This window comes from Pseudophryne corroboree, chromosome 1 (assembly GCF_028390025.1).
Source record: "Pseudophryne corroboree isolate aPseCor3 chromosome 1, aPseCor3.hap2, whole genome shotgun sequence".
In the NCBI taxonomy this organism is placed as follows: Eukaryota; Metazoa; Chordata; class Amphibia; order Anura; family Myobatrachidae; genus Pseudophryne; species Pseudophryne corroboree.
The window spans coordinates 587,045,569-587,071,442 of record NC_086444.1 but is presented as its reverse complement, the minus strand read 5'-3'; the positions used below and the strand labels follow the sequence as shown (position 1 = coordinate 587,071,442).

The following is a 25,874-nucleotide window of genomic DNA, read 5'->3' as shown; positions in this document are numbered from 1 at the left end:
AAAGAAGAAAAAACCTTGTAATGCCGTGAGTAAAATTCCTAACTGCATAGCAAATTTACTTGCTATGCAGTTAGGAATTTTACTCACGGCATTACGAGATTTTTTCTTCTTTCTGGTGATCGTAATGTGATTGACAGGAAGTGGGTATTTCTGGGCGGAAACTGGCCGTTTTATGGGAGTGTGTGAAAAAACGCTACAGTTTCTGGGAAAAACGCGGGAGTGGCTGGAGAAACGGAGGAGTGTCCGGGCGAACGCTGGGTGTGTTTGTGATGTCAAACTAGGAACGACAAGCACTGAACTGATAGCACTGGAAGAGTAAGTCTCGAGCTACTCAGAAACTGCACAGAGAAGTCTTTTCGCAATATTGCAAATCTTTCGTTCGCAATTTTGATAAGCTAAGACTCACTCCCAGTAGGCGGCGGCTTAGCGTGTGCAAAGCTGCTAAAAGCAGCTTGCGAGCGAGCAACTCGGAATGAGGGCCATAATGTGTACAATTTAACAAGCACAAAGTACCAATCACTTTACGAAGAAAATGACACCAAAAAAATATAAAAAACTCATGTAGATTTATTTCCATGTTAACCTTTTCCATGTCGACCTATTTCAGGTGTCAACCTAGTCACTGTCGACCAATAGTGGTCGACCTAATGACTGTCGACCCTATGATCCACACCCAGTTTTTAGATGAGTTTCTGCTATGCCAGATCGGTCAAACCATAAAAGTTTTGAATATAAGGACTATACAAAAGTGCTTTATTTAAAGCTGAACAGTAGAGCTGGCGACGTTGCCAGGTTTAGCCCCAAATCCCAATGATTCCAGTTGTCAGTCACCAAGAGAGTACAGTAGTGATAGGGAGAGGTGTAGGCCTCATCAGCGCTGTCTAACAGAATCACTGGTGTTGACGGAGTCAGCGGTGCAGCACAAAATTGGCCTGTGCAAAAGATAAGGTCCTCATAACGACTATAAAGACTTGGGTTTCCCTGTGTCTGGGGAAGGCAGCCACCGTATAGGTGCCGGGACATAGAACAGCAGAAATTTCCAGGTCTCGACATTTGGGGAGATCAAGACAAGAGCCTTTATAAGGCAAAGGGCCCCTGTGAGAGGCCAGCATTAATAAAACAGATGGGAAAGAAACCCACATTTGGTAAAAAGAGAAGGGATATCCCCACATAAATAATCTGAAGTCCCACGTTAGGAAATGAAGGGGAGAAGCGCTAATCTGTGCAGCAAAACTGCTGTGGGGGGGGGGGGGGGGGGTTGTTCTAGGGTTGTGATGGCCATATTTCCCAAAAAAATATCATCGCGGTGGACGATGGATATGGAGCCCACTATTATACATGGCAAACTTTATTGATAAAATTGTAAAAGTAACAGAGCAGGACCGGAACATACCATGGCCGGACTGAGCCCAATAGCCAAATTTTGTTGAAGGCACAGATTATTTGTCCGTATATCAGTCCGGGCACATGCTCATTAGCGGTGTAGCTCCATAGTTACTGACAGAATTATACAAGGTCATTGGATTACAATTTTTAGCCATTCCAAAAGCTTTTGTATTGTATCTATTACATAATCATACTATATGGGGTATTCAATTAGGTCATTTTATTTTTTTTCGCCTATGGGCATTTACTCTATTCAGTGGCAGGGACATTTTCTCACCTAGGCGAAAAATTCAGTAGGAGCGAAAAACATGTGGATCAGCGAATCCACATGATTTCTCACCTACGCCGGCAAAAAAGCGGGCCGGTTTAGCTGATTTTGAGGCATTTTTCGCCAATGCCTTTTCACAAAAAAAAAAAAGGGTGAAAAGGCCTTAAAATAGGATTTTAAATACCTACTGGTAAATCCTTTTCTCGTAGCCCATAAGGAATATTGGGGACAGAATTAGTACAATGGGGTATAGACGGGTCCAAAGGAGCCAGTGCACTTTAAATTTCTTCAACTGGGTGTGCTGGCTCCTCCCCTCTCTTCCCCCTCCCACAGGCAGTTATAGGTAAAACAGTGCCCGAAGGAGAAAGGACATACTTGAGAGAAGGAAACATGACAACAAGAAGTGTGGTGAGATTTTCACACCAGCACACCATAACATAACCTGGCCAGCAACGGCTGGCAACAGAACAACAGCAACACAATAGGTTGATTCAGGTGGAATGTGGAGACAACCTTCGGCAGGAACAGCTGTCTAGTCCGGAACTCCGCTCTGTCCTCGTAAAAGACCAAGTATGGACTTTTACATGATAAGGCCCCCAATTCTGAGGCACGTCTAGCAGAAGCCTGGGCCAATAACATCACTGTCTTCCATGTGAGGTACTTGTCTTCTACCATCATCAGAGGCTCAAACCAGGAGGACTGTAGAAATTTAAACTCTACATTCAAAGCCCAGGGTGCTGTAGGTAGCACAAAGGGAGGTTGTATGTGGAGTACTCCTTGCAAGAAGGTCTGAACTTCTGGCAACACAGCCAATTTCTTCTGAAAGAAAATTGAGAGAGCTGATATCTGGACCTTAACGGAACCCAGACGTAAGCCCTTATCCACACCAGCCTTCAGGAAATGTAGGAAACGTCCCAAGTGAAACTCCGCAGGCGAATACGTGCGTTCCTCGCACCAAGAGACATATCTCCTCCAGATATGATGATAGAGTATTGACGTCACAGGTTATCTGGCTTGCACCATAGTGGCAATGACCTTTTTGGAAAGTCCTTTGTGGGCTAGGATATTCCGCTCAACTTACATGCCGTCAACCGAAGCCGCCGTAAGTCCGGCTAGACGAATGGTCCTTGCTGGAGAAAATCCTTTCGTAGCGGCAGAGGCCAAGGTTATTCTATGGACATGTCCAGAAGAGTTGCGTACCACGCCCTGCGGGGCCAATCCGATGCAATCAGGATTGCTTGGACTCTGTGATGTCTGATCCATTGGAGCACCCTTGGGATCAACGGAATCAGAGGGAATAGGTAGACCAGCCGGTAAGGCCAAGGTGACATCAGTGAATACACTGCACTCACCTGAGGGTCCCTGGTTCACGAACAGTAGCAGCGAAGCTTCTTGTTGAGGCGAGACGCCATCATGTCGATCTGCGGGTATCCCCACTTGTCGACAATCTGTTGAAACACCTGAGGATGTAATCCCCACTCCCCCGGGTGGAGGTCGTGGCGACTCAGGAAGTCCGCTTCCCAGTTGTCCACTCCTGGAATGAAAATTGCGGACAGCGCTCTTGCATTTCTTTCCGCCCAGAGAAGTATTTTCAACACTTCTCGCATGCAGGCCTTGCTTTTTGTCCCTCCCTGTCAATTGATGTATGCCACTGCCGTGGCGTTGTCAGACTGAACCTGGATCGCCTGATCCCTGAGTAGAGGGGAGGCCTGAATCAAAGCATTGTAGATAGCCCGAAGTACCAGAATGTTGATCGGAAGTAGGGCCTCTTGGGCAGACCACCTGCCCTGGAACTGCACCCCCTGGGTGACAGCTCCCCATCCTCTCAGGCTTGCATCCGTCGTGAGGAGGATCCAATCCTGAATCCAAAAACGTCGACCTTCCAGCAGGTTGGAAGACTGTAACCACCACAGGAGGGAAATCCTGACCTGGGGTGACAGCTGAATCATCCGGTGCATCTGAAGATGTGAACCAGATCACTTGTTCAGGATGTCCAATTGGAAGAGTCTGGCATGGAACCTACTGAACTGTATCGCCTCGTACGAGGCTACCATTTTTCCCAACAATTTTATGCAAAGATGAATGGAAACTCGAGCAGGTCGGAGATCCATGCGAACGATCTCTTGAAGTGTTCTCACCTTGTCCTCTGGGAGGAAAACTCTCTGAGCTACAGTATCCAGTATCATACCCAGAAACAGGAGCCTTTGAGACGGTTCCAGTTGAGACTTCTGTAGATTGAGGATCCACCCGTGGTGAGACAGAAGTTGGATAGTGCGATCTATATGGAGCAGTAGTAGCTCCCTGGAACTCGCTTTTATCAGGAGATCGTCAAGGTAATTCCAAATTGATCGTAGCTGTGCTAAATATAGCACAGCTATGATCATTCACACTGACATGCGGGGGGACGCCCAGCACAGGGCTAGTCCACCCCGCATGTCAGTGCCGGCCCCTCCCCGCAGAAGTGCAAAGGCATCGCGCAGCTGCGATGCCTTTGCACTTAAAGAGTAACTCCCGACCAGCGCAGCTTTATCGTGCTGGCCGGGAGCTACTCGTTGCTCCCCGGCCTGCAGCGGCTGCGTGTGACGTCATGCAGCCCAGCCACGGCCCGCCCCCCAACGGTCCACCCACGCCTGCGTTGGCAAAACCATGCTCCCTAAATGGAGGCTTAACGCCGCCGTCCAGCCCCCTCCTACCCAGCAACCGCCTCTGCCTCAGAGGCAATCGCTAGGCAACAATGGATGGTATGCGCCGGCGCACTGCGGAGCCTGCGCATGCGCAGTTCCGACCCGATCGCTGCACTGTGAGAAACTGCAGCGAGCGATCGGGTCAGAATGACCCCCAATGTTGACTCCCTGAACTCTGAGCTGGAACATCATTTCCGCCATCACCTTCGTGAACACTCTCGGAGCTGTAGACAGGCCAAAGGGCAATGCTTGAAACTGGTAGTTATCTTCAGTATGGCGAGCCGCAAATAGGCCAAATTGGGATATGTAGGTAGGTGTCCCTGATATCCAGGGACACGAGAAATTCTTGTTGTTCCAGGCCCGCGATCACCGCTCTCAAAGATTCCATCTAGAATTTTAAAACCTTCAGATAAGGATTCAAGGACTTCAGATTCAAAATAGGTACCACAGACCCATCTGGTTTTGGCACTACAAACAGACTGGAGTAGTAACCTTGTCCTTGCTGTAGCAGGGGTACTGGAACAATGACCTGGGACTGGACCAACTTGTCGATGGCCAGTAGAAGCGTAACATGCATATTTTCCAAAACTGGCAAGCCTGATTTGAAAAATCGTTGGGGAGGAGCACCGTAGAACTCCAGCTTGTAACCCTGAGAGATAAGGTCCCTTACCCAGGCTTCTTGGTAGGAACCATCCCAGATGTGGCTGTAGTGACGTAACCAAGCTTCCACCACAAGATCCCCTCGGGGTGGGTAGGCACCGTCATGTCGAAGTCTTGGTGAAAGCTGAACTGGTGCTCTGTTCCTGAGAGCCGGCAACGGCTGGTTTCTTAGGCTTATCTCTAGAGCCTCTAGTTGCATTGGAGGCACCCCAGGCCCTAGATTGAAATCTGGAGGACCGAAAGGACCGAGTAAACGGTCCCGGGTAGGTACGCCTAGCAGGCGGAGCCCCTGAAGAGATAAACGTGGATTTCCCAGCAGTAGCTTTGGTGATCTATGCGTCCAATTCACCTCTGAAGAGTCATTCACCTGTGAAGGGAAGAGATTCCACATTACGTTTGGAATCAGCTTCTGCAATCCATTGACGCAACCATATGGCTCTGCGTGCAGACACAGCCATAGCAGTGGTTCTGGCATTTATATTGCCAATCTCTTTAAAGGAGTCACAGAGGACTCTCACCATGTCCTGAATGTGTTTCAGGAAAGTTACAGTAGTAACCAAGGTCATATCACCCGAAAAGCCCTCTTGAATCTGAGTAGCCCATGTATGAATGGCATGTGCCATCCAGCAACCAGCAAAGACCGGTCTCTGAGCTACACCTGCAGCAGTGTAGATAGATTTTAGCGTGGTCTCTATTTTCCTATCCCTGGGTCCTTTAGAAAGGCGAGAGACAGAGACGTCTACTGCTGGAGATTGTTCCCAGAATTTCCTACCTTCGGGGGCAAATGGGAAGGTATTTAAAAATCTTTTGGACGCCTGATATTTTTTATATGGATTTTTTCAGGCTAATTTGAATAAATCATCCAATTCCTTGGAATCAGGAAAGGTGACTGTCAGTTTGTCTTGTGGGAGGAAAAATGACTGCTGATTAGTAGCATCCTCCAGGGGGAGCTTTAACACATCCCATATAGCCAATATGAGGGGTTCTATACCCTGCGTAGAGGTGGAATCCCCACCAATGGGATCCCCATCCACCTGTACATCATCATCAGAATCTGATAGGATTGCAGGTAAAGCACATTTTTGTTCACCTGTAGTAGACAGCGGGGGATGGGAAGCATCAGCCCTGGCAGTTAGGTTAGCCACTGCTTGTTGCAGTTCTTGTGTTTTATTGGCAGTAAGCTGAGATGACATATCCGACATCATGGTTTTTATAGCCCCCATTCTCCCCATGTTGTCGTCAGCATTTTGTGATGACTGACTACACTGCTCACAGGATATGGAGCCCGATGAACTAGGGGAGAATCTGGCATTACATAAATTACATGACTTCTGTTTCACCATAATGAAAGACAGACAATATACACACACAACACAGACTGAATACAATACAAGCCTGCCCTATTGCATGTAAGAGGAGACACAGAAGAGAGGACCCCAGCGCACCCAATGCTGTACAGCCGCAGTGAGACTCTCAGCGTTTTCTGTAGTACAATAAAAGAGTGATACTGCTGTACAGATAATTTGTAAACTGTGCACTAATTGCGGCTCTCCCCCTCCACACCCAGTACCAGTGATCCTGTGACCATTTTGAGGAGCTGTATGAGGCTGCTGCTGCTCGCTTATGCAGATGAAGGCGACAAAATGCTGCTGAGCCCGCTCTGATGTAGCTCCGCCCCGCGCTATGGCACCGAAGCTACTATAAGATTTTTATACTGGCAATGTCTCCACGGGCTGTGTAGCCTCACATAAATGCTTGGTACAACATACCTCCCTCCACTCTCACGCAGGGTCACCCGCGGATCCCCCCTAGGAGGGACCCGTATGCCTCACCCACGCTTCTGCCACACAATGAACCGAGGAGCCCCCTAGCGGGGCCCTCGGTTTGTTCTCACCATGACAATCACCTTCAGGCTCTGTTAGGGGTGTGCGGCAAGCTGCGACTGCTAAGGCGCAGTGCCCTGCTGAATAAACAGCCCCTCAGGACAGTGGTCCTGCAGCGGAGAAGCAGCTCTGCACCTCATGAGTCCGGTGACCGTCTCCCCCCCTAATTCCCACGGCGCAGGTGTACTGTTGCCCAAACAGCATACCGAAACAAACAAAGTATTAAATGAAATTGAAGAAAAAAAAACTCTGGAGCTGGAGAGTGTGCATCCTCTCCTGAGGGCACTTCTTTCTAAACTGCCTGTGGGAGGGGGCATAGAGGGGAGGAGCCAGCACACCCAGTTGAAGAAATTTAAAGTGCACTGGCTCCTTTGGACCCGTCTATACCCCATTGTACTAATTCTATTCCCAATATCCCTTATGGATGCTAGAGAAAGTCTAATTTTGGGCAGTGTCCAGAGAAAGGGATATACTTGCCTTGCACATAGGACCTCATGGAGCTTCAGTTGCTGTTCTGCGATTGTACCTGGTGGCACTTGCATGCCATTTGATTTTGCTAAATTGCAACTGAAGCTGAATTAGGACCTTATTCAGAAAGGATTACAAATTCTGCTTTTTATTTGCAATCCTTTCACTTGCATGCTGGGGGCCGCCCATCATAGGGCAAGGCCACCCAGCATGCTGTCCGCCGACCACCCACTGCAATCACTCTGAAATTGCGGTACGATCGCAATTTCAGAGTGATCGCAGAATTATGGAAGCCTCCAGCCTGGCTGCGACATACGAGCGGCTGCATGAGACATCAAACAGGCACCCCGATAACACCGCCATTCCCCCCTGTTTGCGCCGCCACATCTCCATTTCCCTGACGCGGCCCCTGTAATGCTCCGAATCAGTCTTGGAAATGGAGCGTTGCCGGCCCGCGAATGCATCTGCCTGTCAACCACGCAGAGGCGTTCGTAATTACTGCAGGTCCCCCACAGTAAATGCGGGTGCATGCGCTGGACAGACCCTGTACATGTCCCCGCGGGGCTATCGCAAAATTTCCAGTTGGATCGCGATTTTCAATCCCGCCTGAATTAGCCCCTAAGGCCCCTATACACAGACATAAATATATATTTACAACAGAAGCTGACCTACAGTATTACTTTAATTATTCTAAAAACATTTCTGAGCTACATGAATATTTTTTCCCAACTCTTGGTACATTTATTGATGTGAATAAATCAGAAGCACACAAAGACAAACTCATAAAACACTCTATAAATTAAATGCTCAGGTTCATGATGAAAGAATAAATGCAAAAAAACAGTATAAACCTATTCTCTGTTGATGCAGAGTTGTGTATATAAACATAAATGACTGTAGATGAGAGTACCAGGTGAGAAGGTCATTGGTTCTACAGGCACTAATAAGATAACAGATGGCTTGTTACATAACCTCATGTTCACTGTGTTCTGACCACATCTCCCAAAGGATGCTTACAAAATTAGTGCACTCATTAAATTAGCATACATAAGCACGTCTTTGTCTCTTACTGCTGACACTATGTCCCATCACATTAATAAAAGTCTTTGTGGTCTTTTTTGCATTTTTATTAGTAAATATAAAAATTCATCATTAAAAAAAACTTTTGGGGCAGTAAAATTGGAGCTTGCAAAATAATAACAATGGTATTCTTTAACCGACACCTCTGATGCACGTCAGTGACCGATAACGGATCTATCTGAAAAGGCATTCGTGGAGTTGAATTGAAGGTTTATTGTATTGTCACTGTTGCTACAGACAGCTTCTACGTACAAGTGCCACCAGGTATTGCGCTTTTTATGCGTTTCTTTTCATTGCATGGCTTTGTTCTCAACAGAATTGAGAACTAATGCCTATTGCAATGTTGAGTGACACTATGCTTAATATGTGGAAAAATCTCCTAGATATGACATAAAAGCGATGATAGAAATTCTGACACAACTGTGATGCATTTGTCTGTTACCTATAAAACTCAACAAAATAATCTTAAAAGTGATTTGATGGGATCTGTAGGCAACTTGGCCTCATATGTGCATGGATACATTGTACAGATGCTGATATAGAGTATTACTAAACATTACAGGTGATTAGCTGCACACATTAAAATGTTTCATCCTAAAGGATCAAAACGAATCAATAGTATTTTGTTTGGTATGGTATCACACAGTGTGCAAATTGTTTTTGTGCAAAGTAGTAACCAATTAAAATCTTACCTTGTGCAGACTACTTAATGCTACAAAGTCAGAATGATCTATTGCAAAGTGATCAGGGGCCCATTTATCATTAAATATGTGTCAAATTCCCCTAACACACTTGTTTTTGGGGGATATTCACAAATATTTAGTATCATCCAAATGTGTGACGTAGGGACCGCTGCATTCCCAAAAGCAGCTGCAACCCCAATAGGTTTCTATGGGGGATGTGATGCTGTCATTTTTACGAAAATCAGGAATGCTAAGAATTTCAGAGTTTGGCTCCCACAGCTAACGCCATCTGAAGATGGCATTAGCCTTTTGTAGCCTATGGGTGACAGATTGCAAAATTAGCCAGCAGAGAGTTCCACTAGAACTCTCCCCAGCAACGGCTGCTGTGCATGTGTGGTCAGTATACCACCCATGCGCATGAGTCCACTACCACTTTGAGTACATCACAGGAATGGGCTCTGTCGGTATTCTGTCATACATTTAGTAGTGAGCCCAGATTACACGGAGTATGCGATTATTGATAAATAGACCCCCGGGTCTGTGTGCACTCCGGAGAGGGCAAAGTCTCAATTCAGTTGTTTTTACCTACAACTGCCACTAGATGGAGACTGATGGAGCAATTCAATTGTTGCTCTGTTTGGATGCAAATTGGTGCAGGGGGACACATTTCAGCTGGCAGACTCCTGAGGTGGCAAGCTGACGTGCGGTAAGTCAGCACTTTGGGTACTCAAACGGTAGTTGTTGGCAATACCAAAGAGATCCAGCATTTAGTGATCAGTTTAGACAGCTGGATCTCATGGGACTAGTGTGTGATTGGCCAATGTCTTTATATATAATACATTGGGGTCTGGGACTCAAGGACAACACCAATAAGGTCGACACACCTTAGGTCAACACCTGAAATAGGTCGACATGGACAAAAGGTCGACATGGAAAAATGTCAACATAAGGTTTTTTATGTTTTTTTGGTGTCGTTTTCTCCATACAGTGACCGGGAACCCCAATTAGTGCACCGAGTCTCCTCGCATGGCTCGCTTCGCTCGCCATGCTTCGGGTAAGGTGCCTCGCTCCACCCCAATTATAGTCCACGTGGATCGTAAAGTATGAAAAGGTTTTTCAAAAATTGAAAAAATCATGTTGACCTGTTTCCATTTCGACATTGTTCATGTTGACCTTTTGTCCATGTCGACCTATTTCAGGTGTTGACCAGTTCGTGTCGACCTAGAGTCCGGATACCAATACATTGGACATATTCCAGTTGTCCAATCTAGTCTGTGTATGTTCATCTTGATACAAAACATTTATCAAACATTTAAAACAGGTTTTATATGTATAACCACTTGGAATTTGTTTTGGTCATATGTCTTGTTTTGTATTATGCACATATCTGTATGAGTATATATTCCATATTTCATTCTTGTATGATTGGAATTAAACTGTCTTTCACTTACAGTACAGTACATTCAATAGCGATGCACCCACTGTACAGTAAACTCATGCTAAAGGTATACAGAGTTCAGTAATAACATGAATGTTTATGTATTTAGTAAAACATATGAAGACAGGTTATTCATGTGGTCTTTAGTTCTGTAGACCGTTCCATTCAATAGTATGGTGCAGAAGATACCAAATTATTTCTGAGGACATGATAAAACTAAGCACCAAACAAAGAAAACAAAAGAACAGTGTCACTACCCCAAACATGACCATGAAAAGAGGTGGATGCAGCAATGCCATAACATGACTGAACATTAGACTGTAATTACTAAATAATCAAATAAATGATGTCGTATTTATCATATTAATCGTTTTTTCAGCATGATATTTTCTAAGGCTAACAAATCACTGATACATTTGGTAATTTGTACTGAGAACCCAATGGTGTTCTGGTTTTTAGACCTGATCTCCAGAATTCTCCAATAGAGATACAATGTGGAAAATTTCAGCAATTACATTTATCAATAGTAATTTACACCAACACACAAATATGTTCATCTGTCTTTTTTTAATGGCTATAAAAGATGATAAGTTCATTAACTACTCATAGCTTCATTTATTAAAATGTTACCTGCACTGCTGAAGCATGGAATGTATAGCTCATAGATAGTGACAGCAATCAAACAAAGTTTTTTTCCCTCAAGACTGAATGTACACTGTAACTTACAGCATGAGAATCAACTAGGGGAATTGTCATTACAGCAAAGTTACACTGCATAAAATGTTCAGTTTAAATTCACGTGAAAGACAATTTGCAATGGCAGAACTACATTATGCTAGTAGTAGTAGGAATGTATCAGATCTTTTCTAAAACACTTACCAAATTTACACTCTCCATCATGTACCTTGTGGATGGAACCCTTGCCTTGGCTCTGAGTCTTCCAGCTGTGCAGACGAAGAGCACACACACTGGTATGGGTCTTTCCATCTGAGCCACATACAGCACCTTCCTCTTCACACAAGCAGAATCCTGTGCCATCAGAAAAAGAAGAAGCTGCACTTCCAAAACTGGACCGGCTTACACAGACCATACCAGGTGCACAGCGAGCTCTGCTCTCATCTGGACCACCACACTCCTCTCCTTCAATGCTGAGGCAGCGCTCACAACAGTCACATTCATCTTTGGTGAGCAGCTCAGGTGCTGCACAGGTGATAAAGCTACACTCATCCACGTTACAAGGGCCACATGCTGAAGTGCTGGCACCCACACCAGGTATCAGGTGTGAGCACAGAAGCAAAGGTAACAGGAACAAGAACTGCATGTCTCCGGCGGCTTACTTCTGACTTTGTGCTCAGTTACTATCCACTAGTGACTGATTGAGCCTCTTATCCCAAACAAACTGGGAGTGCTAATGGTATCTGTCAGTAAAGCCATGGCAGCTGCAGCTGAGAAGCCACACCCCCCACACTAATGTGCCAGAGAAGTTTGGAAAAGGGACAGCTCTTTGCTTCATTAATTCAGCTGATGTTCACATGTACCATGCTATTAAATTCAAGAGAAGGAAATACCTATTAAAGCTTAGATACATTGATGTGCATGGAAGACCTCTGATTTAGCTCGACTATCTCCCTTGCCCTGTAACTAAGTGGCTATAATACCACTTTCCCTACTAGCGTATCGTGAGAACAAATCTTTCCAAGCTTACTGGTTTCATTCAATAGCACAAGAGAGAAGACAATGGAAAGAGCACAAAGGATGTAGACACACAACACAGTCCGGCTTTGGGAGCAGTTTTCAAGCATTTCAACACTGTCTAAATATTAGTGATGAGCGAGGTTCGGTTTTACTCGGTTTTACTCGGTTTTACTCGGTTCTCAAAACGGCATCTTATTGGCTATCCAAAACACGTGACATCCGTGAGCCAATAAGATGCCGTTTTGAGAACCGAGTAAAACCGAGTAAAACCGAGTAAAACCGAACCCGCTCATCACTACTAAATATAAACAATATAAATCATTGCTCTAAAGTAATTTTCTTTAAAAAAAAGTATATATATATACACACACACACACACACACACACACACACACACACACACACACACACACACACAAATAACCTCTATATGAAAAGATTAATATTTAGGAAATCTGTGTTTGCAGATGTTTTCTGGATAGAAACTTTTTTCAGTGGTCAATTGTAAAAGGCAAGCAATAGCAATAGTTTGTTTTTGCCTATTATTTATTGTATTACTGAATATGTGTCTAATATACAAATATGTCTGCATACAAATATGTCTGCTTAATTTCCAAAATATGCTAATATAGCTCCTGATTAAATGTTTTATTTAATATGAAATAAATCTAAATAGATAAAAGAAGTCCATTCTATCATGGATTCTGAAACATTTAGTCCATTTTTTGTATTGGTATATATATACTATAATCCCACAAGCAGCGCTGGACTTGGAACAACGGTGTATCTCTTTAAAATCGGAGAGTACATTTTATCCTCCCTCATTTGACCGTTGATAAGACTGTACTGTAAAAATATCAACATATAAACAGAATAGTGTGTTGATTGGGGAACCCCGTAACACAATAACCTTTTTCTTTTTGTCTGTGACCTGTAAAGAATGTTTGTATGTATAATAATTGAACAGTACTATTTAAATCCTGTTCATGTACATGATCAGTAATGAGGATGTATGGTCAGGCTGCGTCAAGGATTCTCGGATACTGGTGGTCCCTAACACAACATGATAATAGAACCCACTATGGGTCTTATAATTGCTTATTGTTATGCTACATGATAATAGCACATACAAAGATATACCTAAATTGAGAGACAACTCACCTGGAGTCACCCTCAGATGCTCTAAATGGCACTAGAAGAACAAGCATGCCCTCCAAATGCTTGTCCCATCTATGTCTCTCAGAACAACAATAAAAAAATGGTAGCTGCTTAATCAATTTAGTAATACTTCTCAGGTGAATTAATGGGAGGTGTTATTCTAAACAAGAAAAAGTGAAAAGTTTTCCCCCAGCACACAAAGAGTTATCAGCAATAAGGCTTGAACACTACATGATAATAGAAAATTCAGAGATCTTAGTTGCATGCATTTGCAAAGATATGGTCAAGCCACCAGGCCGCATCAAGGTATCTCTGATACTGGTGGTCACTAACAAAGTGTTTTTCTTCTGATGGTACGCAGCATAATTACTGTTGCTTGGTATCCGTTTTAATTATTATAAATTATTTTATTCATTATAGATACCTTATTTCATAGAATATAAGCCATATGTATTATAAAACATACACTATGATGCTGCTTTACAAACACGTTTGTGAGGTATGGTGGGGGGGTCCTCTGGACACTCTCTGCCTTTTGATGTGAGTGCTTTGCCACATGTGACTATAAAACCTTGTGGCAAAACTACACCTCCCTCACCATATAGATCTTCAAAGAAGCGGTGCCTTGGGTTGTACTGTATCAGAGAATTATATACCCGCTGTTATATGTTTCTGATTTTCTGTATTCAGCTGACAAATATGTAATTTTTGACAAAGGTTACATGAAATTGGTGCAGGAGACAAGAAAGAGTAATACTAAGAAATAGACTTTTCTAATCATGTGCAACGTTATGTGTCTCAGAAAAGCAACTATGTGCCTGAGGGTAGCTTGTATGAGCTGCGCATAAGGTATGCAGAAAAGCCGACCAATGTATCAAATCAAAGAAAAACAGATGAGACCTATTCCAGATCACCAATGCTGCATTAATAATGAATGGACACAATATACTTTCACACAGCCATAAATTATACATTTATATTTTGCAAACTTCCTTATGGCTGTTATACATGTTCCTTATAACACACACTGTACTACAATTTGATATTTCTTTGTATTTTAAGAAGATTCTACAAAGGAGTAGAAGGGGTATATTTACTAAAGTGACGGGTTTATAGAAGTGATGTTGCTCATAAAACTACTCAGATTCTACGTACAGTATCATTTATCTATGGGCAACATCCCCACTTCTAAAAACCCGCACTTTAGTAAATATACACCTAAGACTCAGATCCTATATTATGCAGAAAGTAGGTACTAAATGATAACACTAAATTAGAGAAGGTAGATACACTCCATGCTTTGTCTGTTAGGGATACAGGATACTACAAATGTGGGTAAAATGTGTTTTGTAGGTGCAATCGCCTGACCATAAAGTCTTATTGTATGTCATTGGAGGTAGTTTATGAATGTAGAATAATGAAGATGAAGTACAAGCTTTTCATCTTGCTTGTTTACATTCTGCTGGTTTTACATTTAATAGTATTGTCGTTTTAAATTTTGCAGGCATGACCTTCAACAATTGGGGACTTTTGAAAAACCACTGTTTAGTAAATATACCCCTCAGATTACAGTTAAATACTGTACAATATTTCTGTGTCACTTCTACCGCTAACCTGATTGCAACACAATGATGAAAATAGATATATGCGTCATTTAAAGGTCCTTAGTGCCCTGCTCATTACTAAGCTAAATAATGCCTTCCATCTGCATGAACCAGCCCCATCCCCTGCAGCCTGCCCTGCCTGTACGACCAGGAATCTTAGGTGCACCAGGCTTCTACCCAGCTGTTTAGGGAATTGTCGCAGCTTCCAGGATTTGTGCAGCTGAGCAGGGGGCGGCAGAACTCCGTGCATCGCGACAGCAGGGAGAGACATTACAGGGGGCATGTGAACAGGGAGTCATCCTATAGTCGGTGATCCCCGTATTACTACTCGCCACCCCCAAGCAGAGCCGGCCTTAGGCATAGGCAAACTAGGCAAATGCCTAGGGCATTCGGTATGCTTGGGGGCACCAGCAGCTTCTGCTGATTAAAATGATATGCGGCATGCCTATATTCTGTGTGTGACTGTGGTTGTATCTGCATACGAAATGCTTCGTTGCAGTGTATTCCTGGAAATCACTGTAATGTACCATTTCGTATGCAGATACAGCCACAGTCGCACACAGAATATAGGCATGCAACATATCATTTTAATCAGCAGAAGCTGCTTGTGCATCCTAGCCACATAGTAATGCAAATAATATGATGCATTTTCATAAACAAAAGGCACCCGACGTTAGCAGAGCTGCCAGCTGACTCATGCCAGGCATTTCCTGCAGAACTAGCGGTGGTGCTAGGGGGCACCAGCCAAAATCTTGCCTAGGGCATCATATTGGTTAGGGCCGGCTCTGCCCCCAAGCACCCGACATCGGCACATCCATCATTCAAGAGCGCGTTGGCCATCACCCTCTAGAAGATCCGGCCGGCACTCATCACCGACATCGGGCTACTTCACGCAGCGGCAGGGCTGCCGAGGGTGCAGCTGCAGCAGGCAGGAGGAAAGGCAAGAACAGCGTTATCAGCTTCCAGGAGGAGATCATCGATCCTCGCACCACAGCAGCCGGCGCGGCACCCCGGTGAGGCAGTGCACCAGTGCAACGCACAGGGATTTTTGTCACAACGCGGCAGAGTTTATTACGCCATCCAGAGTGCCGCATGGGAGCAGCACGGCGAACCACGACGCACGTAACTTCACACCACTGGGGAGTCAGCATGAGTGCACGCAGTGGCCAGGAGGCGCCGATCCTCAGCGAGGGCAGAGCGTCATGGGCTACGCTTCGGCCAGCGATGCCCCAGCGGTTGACATGGTCCAAGTGGCTACCAGGGACACACCAAAGGCAGCGTCCTGCGCAGTGCCAGCGCGGAGGAGCCACTGTCAGCAGCAGCAACCAGTCGCAGCGTAGCTGGAGAGAACCCTTCGCGCAGGAATGGTGAGAACAATGTTGATATTAACATTGATGGTTAAGTTTACGGGGGTGGTTGGCAATAGCAAGGCCACAAGGCAGGGTATGGAGCAGGGAGATAGCTCAGCAGACTCAGGTGAAGACGAATCGTGTAGAGTGTTGAGGGAGCAGCTAAAGATGGCTACAGCTAATTGTAAGAAAAAGAAAGGTTGTACCCCTGGTACAGACACGGTTAGGGAGAAAATGGGGCAGGTACAGTAGAACACGGTAGGAAAATTTCTGCAGAGAGGGATCTCGGTGGGTTGCGAGTTTGGTTCAGTGGCAGGCCACTTGCCAAAGCAAACCAGAAAAGAGATCGAGAAAGGGGCTTTTGTAGATACTGTATTCACTGACAGAGAAAGAGATGTGGGATAAGGAAAGGGCAAAACCTAAAGGGGGTACACAGTCGGATAGCTACAAGACAATCGAGAACTGGCTGAGCGGAATGTTCGCTTACTCCAGCTGTTACATAGAGGCGTATCCTGAAGTAGCCATGAGCATGTTAAAGTATACGGATTTTATATACTCCATGTACAAGGAACTCGGGGGATTAGTTTGTCTGAAATACGATGAGCGGTTCAGAACGAAGGCGGACGGCAGTAGCCTATTGACTTCGGAGTTAGGGATTTGGATGCTTGGCTCAAGGCAAGAGCTAGCGGTTTAGTGGAGAAGGCCGCACCGACGCACACAGCCGTGGCAGGGAGGCCTAGCATGCAGAAACATGACCTTAAATGCTGGGCATTTAACGAGTCACATTGCACCCACGCGCAGTGTCAAGCACGCATGTTCCTTTTGCAATGCAAACCATTCCGCAAAGGACTGCAATAGGAAAAGGGCCAATCACCTGAAAAAGCTACCCACAGCAGCAGGGGCTGACAAAAGCGCTTAGCCCAGTGAACCTAAGCAGGATCCCTGGGGTGGCTAGCAGGGCCGGTTCTAGCCCTTTTGGCGCCCTGGGCGGAAAATAGGGGCGTGGCTTCATACAGGGGGCGTGGTCAGTTACGCCCCCTATAGAGTTGTGCCCCCGTAGGAGTAGCGCCGCTTACACACACGAAAAAATAATACTTACTATCCCCGCTCCTGATTCCCGACCGCTGCAGACCTCCGCCGACGCCGCTCCTCTCCTCGGATCTATGGGACAGATAGACACTAGAGGTTAATTATGACCTCTATCGTCTGTGTCTGTCCCACAATGCTGTGCCGTGCGCGATGACATCATCGCGCACCACACAGCAAAGGTCCTCTCCACGAAGGGAAACTAGACGGGTAGCGTCTAGTTCCCTCCACAGCGGGGGACCAGCCAGGTATCCCAAGCATCAGGAAGCCTATTTGCTGCAGGGAGGGTTTCAGAATACAGATAATAAGGGAGGTCCCGCCCACCAATAGCATAAGAAACTTGAAATCCAAGGAACAACCAGGGAGAGTGCGCAAGAAAATCGCAAAGGAGCTAGCGTTAGGCAGGATGGTGGGGCCCCCCAATACCAGAATTTGGTAATTTCTCTACTGGGGCTGGTCCCAAAAAGGCACCGGGGAAGTTCAGGCTCATTCAGCCCCTGTCCTCTCCCGTGGGAGCGTCAGTCAATGACGCTCTGGATAAAGAGCAATGCTCAGTTCAGTACCAGTCATTTGACCGGGCGTTCAATATGGTGAGAGCGCAAGGGAAAGGAGAGCTTCATGGCAAAGCTAGAAATGGAGTCAGCATTCAGATTGCTCCCACTGCACCTGAATAGCTTCAGGCTGATGGGGTTAAGCTTTGACGGCTTTCTATTTATAGACAAATGCTTGCCAATGGGTTGCACCATTTCGTGCACCTTCTTCGAAGCATTTAGTTCATTCCTGCAATGGTGTTTGCAAAAAAGCGCAGGATCAAGGACCATAGCACATTATCTTGACGATTTCCTGGTGGCGGGTCAGCCAGAATCGGAACAGTGCAGCCACCTCTTGCGCGAGCTACAGGGCATGCTGGAGGATTTCAGTGTACCCATCGCACCGAAGAAGACGGAGGGTCCTAAGGAAGTTATATCTTACTTAGACATCGAGATCGACACGGTTAGGCAGGAGTGCAGGCTCCCACAGAAAAGGTAGTAAGAATGGTCAGGGAGGTGAGCAACTGCGCGAAGGCCAAGAAGGTCACGCTGGGGCAGTTGCAGTCATTGTTAGGGAGCCTAAATTTTGCATGTACGGTGATTTCCATGGGTAGAATCTTCAGGAGGCGGCTGGAGCAAGCCACCGCAGACATTGCAAAAAAGCATCACTTCATACGTATCTCCAGGGAGCTTAGGGAGGACCTGCGGGTGTGGGAGGAGTTCCTCTGACACTTTAATGGTGTGCAAATCTGGCCCAAGGCAGTATTGTCAAACCGCGCGTTTCAGTTATTTACAGATGCGGCAGGAGCGACAGGTTTTGGTGCATACATGCAGGGTGAATGGTGCGCCCAACAGTGGCCCCCAGAGTGGGAGGTCGCGGGGCTCACCAAGAACATGGCAGCGTTAGAATTGTTCCCAATAGTCGCGGCAGTTGACATATCGGGCAAAAAGCTTACCAATAGGCAGATCCAATTCTGGTGCGACAACATAGGGGTGGTGCAGGCAGTAAACAATCAGCGAGCATCCTCGCCGCCAGTTGTCAGGCTGCTTAGGAGGTAAGTGGCGGCATGCCTCCACCACAGCATTACATTCAAAGCCAAACACGTGCCAGGGCAAAAGAATGTGATAGCGGACGCACTGTCCAGGCAAAACTGGGATGACTTTAGGGCCGCAGCACCGGAGGCAAGCTCGGTAGGATTAACATGCCCCACCTATCTCTGGCAGATAGTAGATCTGATTTAGATAGCCTGGTGGAGCTGTCCCTGGCACCAAAGACGTGGAAGGCTTACAAGGCCGCATGGGGAAAATGGCAGCAGTTCCAAGCATCGGGAGGCTCCGAACTCAAGCCCACACAGCAGCAATTATTTGCCTTTTTGGACAAGCTCAGAAGGCAGTGGACTTCCAGGGCCAGACGAATGCGATACTGTCAGGCATATCCTTTTTTCAAAAGCTGGCGGGTAAAAGGGGTGAAACAAAAAGTTTTGTGGTACGCACCATAATGAGGGATTAGGCGCGGTCAGAGGTTAAGAAACCGGATGCTAGGGAGCCAGTCACTATCGAGAGGCCGAGGAAGCTGATAGGTATGGTGCCAGGCGTTTGTCGCAACCAGAGTGAGGCAAGGTTGTTTAAAACAGCATTTACTATGGCTTTTAGCGGGTCATTCAGGGTTAGCGAGTTGGCGGCGCAATCCAAAATGGTAAAGGAAACCGGCCTGCAGCGCAAGACGCAGTATTGTGCAAAATACGCAGATCTAAGACAGACCAGGAGGTAAATTTACTAATATGGGAGTTCTATTTAAGACGGGATGTTGCCCATAGCAACCAATCAGCTTCCACTTCTCATTTATCTAGCACCTTCTAGAAGAAAATACCTGGAATCTGATTGGTTGCTGTGGGCAACATCCCATCTTAAATAGAACTACCATCTTAGTAAATTTACCCCCAGGGCGGAAAAGGAAAATGGGTGCAGCTACGTAGGCACCCGGACACTACGGTCTGCCCGGTAATGGTTGTCGAAGCCTTTTTGTTCACAAGGCCAGTGGACGGGGAGAATTTTCTTATGCACAAAGACAAATCAGCACTAACCAGGTACCACTCCACAGCAATATTGAAAAGATGCGAAGCAGCCCTTGCCTGGCAGGCAGAGAAGTTTGGGACGCACTAATTTAGAATAGGGGCAGCCACGTCAGCGGTAGTGAGGGAAGCTATAAGCGTCACATCAGGCCTCTCACCATTAAAGCAGCAAATATCTAACTATCGTATCCCTCCCCCCCATCCACATGCGTGGGAAAAAAGGAGGCAAGGCAGATATGGATCGTCGGCCATTCGTACATTCACTGGGCGGCAGCAAGGGCCGCCGGGAGGCCTTACGGAAGGCAGTTGGGTCTAGCAAAGAATGACGGGGAAGTGCTCTGGTTCGGGTGGATAGGGATGAAGTAGCATGGCCTGAGGGAGGCCTTGTTGCTCGGGGAAGAAGAGGCGGGCAGCCCAGACACCATAGTGTTACACTTGGGGGTTAACGACTTGGGCGACATGAAATACCTCGACCTGATCAGGTTAATTCGGGCCGACATAGAATGGGAAAGAAAGCGATGGCAGGCAGTAGAAATAATATGGTCTTACATCATCCCCAGGCTATCATGGCGCAGAGCATGGAGAGGGGCGGGAATAGAGAGGGCCCAGAAAAGAGTCAACGCAGCCGTGGGAAAGTGCGTATCGGCGCTAGGTGGAGGAGTTATATGTCATAATGACATCAGCCAAAAAATGTTTAGGAGTGACGGGGTCTATTAGTCAGACGTCGGCACTGACCTGTTTAATAATGCGCTTCAGGAGGCACTGGGGGTCTGAGGTCAGAGGCAGGTTGCAGGGTGGGGGCTTCGGGGTCTCGGGGGTGTCCGAGAGCCTCGCGTGGCGGGAAAGAAGCGGTGTGCAAGGCATGGTGAATGGGGGGAGCCAGCTGAGGTTGGCAGATTCTCCATCGGTGAATGGGCACACGCTCGGCTCCAGCCTTGGACGGTTGGGCCAGTGGGCTGCGCGCCAGGCGAGCGTGATATGCGCCAGGTTGGCTTGTTCCCCGGGTGCATTGCCGCAGTGTCTACCGGATAGGTGAGGCACGCCCCAGGTATTCAAGAGGGGAGGGGGGGGTCGTTGACCCATTTGCGCCTTGCCCACCATTTCTCTCCGTGCCCTGCAACCTTATAAGGTAAAGTGGAATAAGGTAATGGAATAAACTGTGGCCAGTAATTCAATCCAAAGTCATGTCTCAGAGTCTTATTTTGGGGGGTTGGTTATTGAGCTGGTAAGGGAGGGACACCGTAGGTCGACCTCTCCCCCTTAGGAGAGCAGAGGTGCCGAGGGGCAAGATGGCGCCGAAGCGGGTTAAGGGGGAGGGGCGGCCGACGGCCCAGCGGCGCGAAGGAGAGGGGCAGGCAGGTATGCCCGTCCCCTCTTTCACACCTAGGGTATCTGAGCAGCCAGTCAGGGGCTGGGGGGGCCCAGCCAAAAGTGAGGGGGTTAAATAGGAAGGAGCAGGTGGGGAGGCATGAGTTCGTGCAGGAGAACAGGAAAGCAGCACTGCAGACTTTTCCCACCCACCCACTCACCCGTTAAGCAGGCTGTTTAGCGACCCCCCTCCCCTTTTTTGATTTATGTACCCCCTCTCTTTGTTTGCGTTATGTGCATACATAAAAAAAATATATATATACATTTGTTTCAACTTGCTGTGTGGTTACAGGGATTGTGTGAGGGATGGTGGTAATCAAGGTTTCTTGAGAGATTTTTTCATGTAAAGTTACGGATTTATTGTAACGTTTTTGACAAGCGAAGCACAGTATATGTATATCAGTCAGCGGGCAGCGGGAAGAAGCGGTGCGCAAGGCATGGTGAATGGGGGGAGACAGCTGAGGTTGGCAGATTCACCCTTCTTGAATGGGTGCACGCTCGGCTCTAGCCTTGGACGGTTGGGCCAGTGGGCTGCGCGCCAGGCGAGCGTGATATGCCCCAGGGGGCTGGTTCCCCGGGTACATTGCCGCAGTGTCTACCGGGTAGGGGGGGCACACCTCAGGTAATCTTTGACCCATTTGCGCCTTGCCCACCATTTCTCTCCGTGCCCTGCAACCTTATAAGGTAAAGTGGAATAAGGTAATGGAATAAACTGTGCCTAGTAATTCGATCCAAAGTCATGTCTCGGAGTCTTGTTTAGGGGGGTAGGTTATCGAGCTGGTAAGGGAGGGACGCCGTAGGTCGATCTCTCCCCCTTATTCTACCGCAGGCTGAGAGACACAAAGCATGTGCCGCCTACCCCTACACAACACAGGCCACCTCCCCGCTAGCCACTGTACATGCCGCACCGGGCGGCAGCATGATGTCGCTGTGTGAGTGTGTGGCGCAGACAGCGCAGGATGCTGTGGGGCAGATCGTGTTACCGGGCGACGTGCTCCTGCTCCTGTCCCAGTCCGCGGACGCCCCGCTCTCCCTGACAGCACCTGCTTCCTCCAGCCGGCTGTGGGTGGTGTCCGGGCCCAGACTCATGCGGCGGGAAGAGGATCTACAGGTCAGCAAATGTGGACTACTACGGCACCTGGAGCCCTCCATGTACTGGGTGGACTTGCAGCAGAAGAGGGTAATAGTGACACGGTGGAAGCGGCCTGGCGATGAGGATACACACAATTGAATTATCGCAATTGCTGATGCTTCTATGTAAGCAGCAGGATAGCTACTCAATGGGGGTCATTCCGAGTTGTTCGCTCGCAAGCTGCTTTTAGCAGCTTTGCACACGCTAAGCCGCCGCCTACTGGGAGTGAATCTTAGCTTCATAAAAATAAGAATTTACTTACCGATAATTCTATTTCTCGGAGTCCGTAGTGGATGCTGGGGTTCCTGAAAGGACCATGGGGAATAGCGGCTCCGCAGGAGACAGGGCACAAAAAGTAAAGCTTTAGGATCAGGTGGTGTGCACTGGCTCCTCCCCCTATGACCCTCCTCCAAGCCTCAGTTAGGATACTGTGCCCGGACGAGCGTACACAATAAGGAAGGATTTATGAATCCCGGGTAAGACTCATACCAGCCACACCAATCACACTGTACAACCTGTGATCTGAACCCAGTTAACAGTATGATAACAGCGGAGCCTCTGAAAGATGGCTCACAACAATAATAACCCGATTTTTGTAACTATGTACAAGTATTGCAGATAATCCGCACTTGGGATGGGCGCCCAGCATCCACTACGGACTCCGAGAAATAGAATTATCGGTAAGTAAATTCTTATTTTCTCTATCGTCCTAGTGGATGCTGGGGTTCCTGAAAGGACCATGGGGATTATACCAAAGCTCCCAAACGGGCGGGAGAGTGCGGATGACTCTGCAGCACCGAATGAGAGAACTCCAGGTCCTCCTTAGCCAGGTTATCAAATTTGTAGGATTTTACAAACGTGTTTACCCCTGACTAAATAGCCGCTCGGCAAAGTTGTAAAGCCGAGACCCCTCGGGCAGCCGCCCAAGATGAGCCCACCTTCCTTGTGGAATGGGCATTTACATATTTTGGCTGTGGCAGGCCTGCCACAGAATGTGCAAGCTGAATTGTATTACACATCCAACTAGCAAAAGTCTGCTTAGAAGCAAGAGCACCCAGTTTGTTGGGTGCATATAGGATAACAGCAAGTCAGTTTTCCTGACTCCAGCCGTCCTGGAACCTATATTTTCAGGGCCCTGACCACATCTAGCAACTTGGAGTCCTCCAAGTCCCTAGTAGGCGCAAGACACCACAATAAGCTGGTTCAGGTGAAACACTGACACCACCTTAGGGAGAGAACTGGGGACGAGTCCGCAGCTCTGCCCTGTCCGAATGGACAAACAGATATGGGCTTTTTTTGAGGGAAAAAAAACCCACCAATTTGACACTCGCCTGGTCCAGGCCAGGTCCAAGAGCATGTTCACTTTTCATGTGAGATGCTTCAAATCCACAGATTTGACTGGTTTTAAACCAATGTGTTTTGAGGAATCCCAGAACTACGTTGAGATCCCACAGTGCCACTGGAGGCACAAAAGGGGGTTGTATATGCAATACTCCCTTGACAAACTTCTGGACTTCAGGAACTGAAGCCAATTCTTTCTGGAAGAAAAATCGACAGGGCCGAAATTTGAACCTTAATGGACCCCAATTTGAGGCCCATAGACACTCCTGTTTGCAGGAAATGCAGGAATCGACCGAGTTGAAATTTCTTCGTGGGGCCTTCCTGGCCTCACACCACGCAACATATTTTCGCCACATGTGATGATAATGTTGTGCGGTCACCTCCTTTCTGGCTTTGACCAGGGTAGGAATGACCTCTTCCTGAATGCCTTTTCCCTTAGGATCCGGCGTTCCACCGCCATGCCGTCAAACGCAGCTGCGGTAAGTCTTGGAACAGACATGGTACTTGCTGAAACAAGTCCCTTCAAGGCGGCAGAGGCCATAAGTCCTCTGTGAGCATCTCTTGAAGTTCCGGGTACCAAGTCCTTCTTGGCCAATCCGGAGCCATGAGTATAGTTCTTACTCCTCTACGTCTTATAATTCTCAGTACCTTAGGTATGAAAAGCAGAGGATGGAACACATACACCGACTGGTACACCCACGGTGTTACCAGAACGTCCACCGCTATTGCCTGAGGGTCTCTTAACCTGGCGCAATACCTGTCCCGTTTTTTGTTCAGACGGGACGCCATCATGTCCACCTTTGGTAATTCCCAACGGTTTACAATCATGTGGAAAACTTCCCCATGAAGTTCCCACTCTGCCGGGTGGAGGTCGTGCCTACTGAGGAAGTCTGCTTCCCAGTTTCCATTCCCGGAATGAAACACTGCTGACAGTGCTATCACATGATTTTCCGCCCAGCGAAAAGTCCTTGCAGTTTTTGCCACTGCCCTCCTGCTTCTTGTGCCGCCCTGTCTATTTACGTGGGCGACTGCCGTGATGTTTTATCCCACTGGATCAATACCGGCTGACCTTGAAGCAGAGGTCTTGCTAAGCTTAGAGCATTATAAATTTACCCTTAGCTATATTTATGTGGAGAAAAGTCTCCAGACTTGATCACACTCCCTGGAAATTTTTTCCTTGTGTGACTGCTCCCCAGCCTCTCGGGCTGGCCTCCGTGGTCACCAACATCCAAAACTGAATGCCGAATCTGCGGCCCTCTAGAAGATGAGCACTCTGTAACCACCACAGGAGAGACACCCTTGTCCTTGGATATAGGGTTATCCGCTGATGCATCTGAAGATGCGATCCGGACCATTTGTCCAGCAGATCCCACTGAAAAGTTCTTGCATGAAATCTGCCGACTGGAATTGCTTCGAAGGAAGTCACCATTTTTTTACCATGGCCCTTGTGCAATGATGCACTGATTTTAGGAGGTTCCTGACTAGCTCGGATAACTCCCTGGCTTTCTCTTCCGGGAGAAACACCTTTTTCTGGACTGTGTCCAGAATCATCCCTAAGCACAGGAGACTTGTTGTCGGGATCAGCTGCGATTTTGGAATATTTAGAATCCACCCCTGCTGTTGTAACAGTATCCGAGATAGTGCTACTCCGACCTCCAACTGTTCCCTGGACTTTGCCCTTATCAGGAGATCGTCCAAGTAAGGGATAATTAAGACGCCTTTTCTTCGAAGAAGAACCATCATTTCGGCCATTACCTTGGTAAAGACCCGGGGTGCCGTGGACAATCCAAACGGCAGCGTCTGAAACTGATAGTGACAGTTCTGTACCACGAACCTGAGGTACCCTTAGTGATAAGGGCAAATTTGGGACATGGAGGTAAGCATCCCTGATGTCTCGGGACACCATATAGTCTCTTTCTTCCCGGTTCGTTATCACTGCTCTGAGTAACTCCATCTTGATTTGAACCTTTGTAAGTGTTCAAATTTTTT

General features: G+C 47.1%; 1 protein-coding gene across 1 annotated transcript in view; it reads right to left on the bottom strand.

The window, feature by feature from the left end:
* The window catches only part of IGFBPL1 (insulin like growth factor binding protein like 1), a 76,129-nt gene extending 64,159 nt beyond the window's left edge, over positions 1-11,970 (bottom strand). The window contains exon 1 of the mRNA XM_063914227.1: positions 11,430-11,970. Within this exon, the coding sequence (XP_063770297.1) occupies positions 11,430-11,871 (442 nt within the window). The 5' untranslated portion in view covers positions 11,872-11,970. The remainder of the gene's footprint in view (positions 1-11,429) is intronic.
* Between the last annotated feature and the right edge of the window lie 13,904 nt (positions 11,971-25,874).